This window comes from Conger conger, chromosome 5 (assembly GCF_963514075.1).
Source record: "Conger conger chromosome 5, fConCon1.1, whole genome shotgun sequence".
NCBI classification, from domain to species: domain Eukaryota; kingdom Metazoa; phylum Chordata; class Actinopteri; order Anguilliformes; family Congridae; genus Conger; species Conger conger.
Genome location: NC_083764.1, coordinates 3,806,488 through 3,812,722, shown reverse-complemented (window position 1 = coordinate 3,812,722; position 6,235 = coordinate 3,806,488). Strand labels below are relative to the sequence as shown.

Genomic DNA, 6,235 nt, shown 5'->3' with positions numbered 1-6,235 from the left:
ACCCCCCTAACACCCCAAAACCACACCCAGACACCCCCCTAACACCCCGAAACCACACCCTGACACCCCCTAACACCCCGAAACCGCACGACACCCCCTAACACCCCGAAACCACCCCCTAACACCCCGAAACCACACGACACCCCCTGACCGCAAACTGACACCCCCAAAACCACACCTCCAAAACCTCACTCCAACACCCCCAAAACCTCACTCCAACACCCCCATAACCAAACCCCAACACCCCCAAAACTAGACCCCTGCAATGCCCCCCCCCCCCCCCCCCCCAATGCCCTTACACAACCAATCAAGGCGCGTAACTGGGACCTGGAAGGTTGGTGGTTCAAGCCCCGGTGTAGCCACAGTAAGATCAGTGCACCTGTTGCAAGGCCCTTAACCCCACATTGCAGCAGGGGGGGGATTGGCCCCTGCTTAGTCTAACCAACTGTAGTAATCTCTCTGGATAAAAGCGGCAGCTAAATAACTGTAATATAACGTACACACACTTACACACACTTACACACCCCCAAACACCCCTGAAACCAGCATTACAGCCCCTACCAGCGCCATTACCACGCCCTGTGGAAACTCAGCTCTTCTCTGATTGGTCCCAGGTGCGAGGAGGAACCTGAGGAACGATCTGCTGGTGGCGGCCGACTCCATCACCAACACCATGTCGTCTCTGGTGAAGGAGCTGCACTCAGGTAACCACTTCCTGTGGGAGGAGCCCGTTCCCATGGAGACCAAACCACACCCACCCACAGTATTCACACTGTACTGACTGTACTTATTTTACTTTTGTGGGGGTTTTTTTTTTTACACTTTTCTCTTTAAATTCTGCTCATCTGGCCAATAGGGTTAATTCTATGCCTTCTCATATTCTGCATATGTTTTGTCAAAAATACAGATTCTGTAAAACAAGTTAACGATTATTTTGGTGACATTTTCTGACACACTAAGTGCTGGTCTCACAGAACGGGCTTTGTACGGAGAACCTCCCTTCAGGATTGAATGCGGTCGAGGACCCGGCTTGATTTTTGTCTGTGAAACCGGCCTTAAACTGGATTAGAACTGAAACAGAAGCATTTAAAAACAGTAAACGGTTGTTTCTTCTGTATTCAGTGACTGAAAGTCAGCCTTGCTTCTCAGCGCTGTTGGAATTCATGCTGTGCATTGTGTAATCTTTGGAGGCGCTATGCTTGCTGGTCATGTACAGTGTGTTTGTGTTAAAGGTGAAGTCTCTCACTGTAATTGCTACAGTGCGTTCGCGGGAACAGCACGTGTAGCTTGTTGCACGGTGACTGAAGTTAATTAATTTCAGAGCTGTGAAGTGCATTTCTAATTATAGTGCAATGTTACATTTCCCTCTGCCTGTCAGTTGTCATGTTGATCAGTGTGGTTGATTGTTCTGTTTAATTTCTATATTAGTGGGTCAGTTGTCATGTTGATCAGTGTGGTTGATTGTTCTGTTTAATTGTTATATCAGCGGGTCAGTTGATTTTGGCTCAATTCTCTTTTTCAAGATATGTTATGCATGTGCTGTGCTCCATCTGTGTGATGTGTGTGTTCTCTGTGTAACGTGAGTGTGTGTGTGTGTTTGTGCTGTGTGACATGTGAGTGCGTGTTCTCTGTGTAACATGAGTGTGTGTGTGTTTGTGCTGTGTGACGTGTGCGTGTTCTCTGTGTAACATGAGTGTGTGTGTGTGTTGTGTGTGTTCTCTGTGTAACGTTAGTGTGTGACGCATTGCGTGTGTGTGTGTTCTCCGTGTAACGCGAGTCTCTTCTCTCTCTCAGTAGATAACGGAGGTGAGGAAGAGGAGGAGAACATGCAGAGCGGGAAGGATCGGGGTGAGGGGGGGCGTCGCTCAGCAACCGCAGTGTTGTCATAGTAACCGTGGGGGACTGTGTGGGCGATGGGGGTGGGGGGTCATTCGTTTAGGGCAGCATGGGCCTCATGGCCCCCCGATCAGATCTGTACCAGACCAGTGCCAACTGGGCCATGCTCTGGGAGGCTTCAGTTATCCAGCGACCCTGCTGGTCCAATGGGGACAGGACGGTTCTGCATTACCTTCTGGGCTGGGATCCTATGGATCTATTTAGCATGATGAACGAATCAGCAACAGTGGAGCAGGCCGTTGTGTTCAGGTGGACTTCTAAAGTGACGTAAATGACGGTGCTCTTCTGGAAACAGGAGCGATAACTATAAACAAGCAGTTCCAGGACATCCCTGGCAGCCATCTTGTGGAGGTATTTCTGTCTTTAATGGCGCGGCGTGAGAACGGTGCCTGCTGTTGGCCCGGTAGCTGTCCTGTTCCTGCCGCGGTCCGCAGTCTTATCCTCGCCCTGTTGTCTGACGGCCGCTGAACGAGTCATTAGAGCCGGCTGGAGGAGGCCGTTAGTGCGAGGGCCCGTCTCTCTGTGCTTCAGGAGGGATTTTCTTTTTAAAAGTCTGGGACACGAACCAAGCCACGGCTATGGACTTTATAGGCGTGGAGCGGCAGCTAAAGTAGAGTTTCACTGTTTCCTGTGAGGGTCAGAGTCTTCGACCGAGACGTTGTTTCTGTTTTTATTGGGCCAGCCCCCGCTGTGTGTGTCCTGGCTCCTGATTGGCCGGTTGGTCGGGTCGGGGGCGAGGCCCTGCGTTTGGGGCAGGTTTGGGGCAGGTTTGGGGTGTGGTTTGGGGCAGGTTTGGGGTGTGGTGCTCCACCGTGGCTGAGCGAGCAGGCCTGGGCTGTGTAAAATCAGCAGCTGCAGTAAAACTCTGTAAAACGTAGTAAAACGCTGTGAAACGCTGTAAAACGCAGTGAAACGCTGTGAAATGCTGTAAAACCCACCCGCTCCATCTGTTATTTCTCAGTCCCCTGCAACCGGAAAAGATAAACGTCGCACGCGGCTTTTACGCGCTTTTTTAATCGTATTTTTTTTATCATAAGCCTCGAGCGCAGCGATGTAAATCAAACTCAGGTTCCACCGGCTCTTTAAAAGAGCACGGCACTTTCATGCTGTCAGGATAATATACAACACAAGACTCTCTTAAAGGGGGGGGGGGGGGGTTGTGTGGGCAGAAGTGTGGGCTCCTGTTTTACTGGTAACAGATTCACCTTTATGGGCTTCACCTGAGCTGACGCAGGTGTGTTCTGTTCTGTTCCAGGTTAAACCGACTGCTGCTGAAATAAAACATTCTAAGTGAGTATCTGGAGACTAAATGGGGTTGGATTGTTATTACATATCCTGTGTTATTACATATCCTGTGCTATTATATGTCTTGTGCCATTACCCAGCTACTCGTGTCTGTGTTAATCCTTCACAGTTCTTAGTCATGCTCTCAGCTGTCCATTCACTGCATTGATGATATACACTGAGACTGTGCTGTGTGTTGCGCTGAAATCGTTCCCCACCCTCACATTTCCCCGCTCTCTGTGGTTCCAGGCACAGTGACTGTACAGAAGCAAGCGATCACTCTGCAAACCCTCCCCCCCCCCCCCCCCACATCCCTCACCATGACAACAGGCAAATCGTCCAATCACAGAGGAGCACCCACGAGGCCCGGGGGACACCCATCTCCCAGCTGGCCCTCGTTCTCCCAAACACAGCTGGGAGGGACAGACTACCCTCTCTCTCTCGCTCTTTCTCTCTTTCACTCTGTCTAGCTCACTCTCCTCTTTTTACTACTCCACTTACTTTCTCTCATTCCCTCTCTGTCTAGCTCTCTCCCCTTCCATCTCTCATCCTCTGTCTCTCTCTCTCTCCCTCTCTTCCCCTCCATCTCTCTCTCTCCCTCCCTCCATAGAACTCACTGTTTTACCTCTCTGTCTCTCTGTCTGTCTGTCTGGCTCTCTCTCTTCCCCTCCACCTCTCTCCCTCCATCAAGCTCACTCTTTTCTCTCTCTCTCTCTCTCTCTCTCTCTCTCTGTCTGTCTGGCTGTCTCTCTCTCTCTCTCTCTCTCCCTCTCTCCCTCCTCCTGCCAGTGAGGCTTTATCAGTAGTGCTGCATGCTGTAGTTTTAACGCAGGGCCCAGCCCCTGTCTTGAGCACTCCTGTACACCGTCTGTGTACTTTTTCATTTTTATTTATTATTAATGTTTTTTTTAAAGATAACGTCTTAATAAGCTCTCAGTGTGTGCGCTAAATCTCCACGCCGGCAGAACTGCTTCACGCGCTTGGCGTCTCTGTCCTGTCCTATCCCAGAATCCCTTTCCCGAGCGCGTATCCACTGTACATACGGTAGACTGAACGCCCCTCCCCGCGCACTGACATCACCGCCTGCCGTGTTATTTGTACCGTTTCGAAGTGATAGGCTTTGCATGAATCCGCAGTCCGCCCTTTGACCTCCCCGCCCCCCCGCCCTTCCCCCTGGCTGCTTTGAGCGTGTCTATTATTACCCATAATCCACCTCACCTGCTGGTTTTGCTCGATAAGCTTCTCGTATCTTCTTCTCTTTGCCTTCTTGTTTTTATTTTTGTTTGTTTTGGTTTTCTGTCTGGAAGTGATAAGATGATTTTTCCCTTCGGAGATTGTTGCCACTGCTTTATTAATAGCGAGTGTGTTTTCATTGGTGCCATACGCTCCACCCCGGAGTATGCATCATGCAAACGGACTGGCCTGGGGGATGATGGGAGATGAAGTCCGCAATCTGCCTCTCAAACACAAATCTCCAGTATGGACACAGAACGATTGTAACTGAAAAGAATCACTTGCGAAACAGTAATTATGTGTAATTATCTTTTACTTGTAAATTGATCTTGGTTGCCATTGGACTGCCTGCTTACATCTGTGAACGCAATACTCCTTTACATTGGTTAAACCACTTTCCAGCCATGAAGCTAGTCCTGAAAAAAAACTTCATAAATGGGTTTTTCAGTTGGCCAAGCAAAAACAACACAGAGGTGAAAAGTGTGTTGGAGTCTTTTTTTGCAGGTCAACTCTAGTGTAAGCGTTAGCATTCGCTGGTGTACTCTGGTGGGAACGTTAGCATTAGCATTCGCTGGTTAACTCTGGTGGGAGCGTTAGCATTAGCATTCGCTGGTTAACTCTGGTGGGATTGTTAGCGTTAGCATTCGCTGGTGTACTCTGTGGGAGCATTAGCGTTAGCATTCGCTGGTGAACTCTGGTGGGAGCGTTAGCATTCGCAGGTGAACTCTGGTGGGAGCGTTAGCATTAGCATTCGCTGGTGAACTCTGGTGGGAGCGTTAGCATTAGCATTCGCTGGTGAACTCTGGTGGGAGCGTTAGCATTAGCATTCGCTGGTGAACTCTGGTGGGAGCGTTAGCATTAGCATTCGCTGGTGAACAGGTGTGAAGGCAGCCAGCATAGCTTATCGATGCTGCTCAGTTCACACTGAGTCATACGCCACTGTACTCTTAGCACTAGACTTATGAAGAACAAAATGGAGGCTAATTATATGGGATGGTGGTGGTGGGGTGGATATTCTACCATTCTACCATTCTCATGTTTTGTTTTTGTTCCTTTGGTAATTTTTGAGTCATTGATCATAATTTAGTTATTTTTGTTGCTTCTTGTCTCTGAAATTGGGCTGAGCTTTATGCAGATTTATAAAAGACATTTTTTGAAAGACCCAAAGATTATCTGAAGTACGTCCACTGAACAGAACTTTTATTTGTGTTTACAGTCCGGTTGGGAGTGCACTGATCTCGAGAAGGAATGAAGAGTTTTGGGGAGGGGCAGTTAGGGGTCAGGGGTTCACGAACGCTTGCTCCTTCCCCTGTCAGAATAAAAGCGTGGGTGCCTGTGCCTGCGAAAATTAAGCTTTTTCGTGTTTCGATAAAAGAGCTCAGGGAAATAATAATGGTCTATTAAATAATAAGAACATGCTGTTGGAAGTCAGTTCTTCTCAGTAAAAGATTATGCAAAGATTTTAGCGGGGGTTAGCGGAGGTTTACAGAGCCTTATGGGCGGAGAAGGTGGTTGAAGTCGACGACGTTGGTCTCGCGTTGGACAGTACAGGTGGAGGGGAAAAGGGACAGGTGAGTCTGAGGACAGGTGAGGTCCTGATGGAGGGAATTGGGGTTTAGGAGGGGGAGTAGGGGGTTGGGGTTGGGGTTGGGGAGGGAACTGAATCCTGAACTGGGTATTTATTGCATTCTGAAAAGCTATGCGAGCAGTTGCTGGATTCAGTATACGTTATTTATTGCTCGGATTCAATAGATTTTATTTATTTTTTTAAGGAAGAAGCGTTTGTTTTGGTGTTCACCACTGTTCCCCCCGTTTGGCGCCG

At 48.9% G+C, this 6,235-nt stretch overlaps 1 protein-coding gene across 1 annotated transcript in view; it reads left to right on the top strand.

The window, feature by feature from the left end:
* dtnbb (dystrobrevin, beta b) overlaps positions 1-6,021 on the top strand; it is a 121,048-nt gene extending 115,027 nt beyond the window's left edge. Inside the window, exons 20-23 of the mRNA XM_061241729.1 lie at positions 615-704; positions 1,798-1,848; positions 3,152-3,186; positions 3,430-6,021. Coding sequence (XP_061097713.1) covers positions 615-704; positions 1,798-1,848; positions 3,152-3,156 — 146 coding nt within the window. The 3' untranslated portion in view covers positions 3,157-3,186; positions 3,430-6,021. The remainder of the gene's footprint in view (positions 1-614; positions 705-1,797; positions 1,849-3,151; positions 3,187-3,429) is intronic.
* The last annotated feature ends 214 nt before the right edge of the window (positions 6,022-6,235 follow it).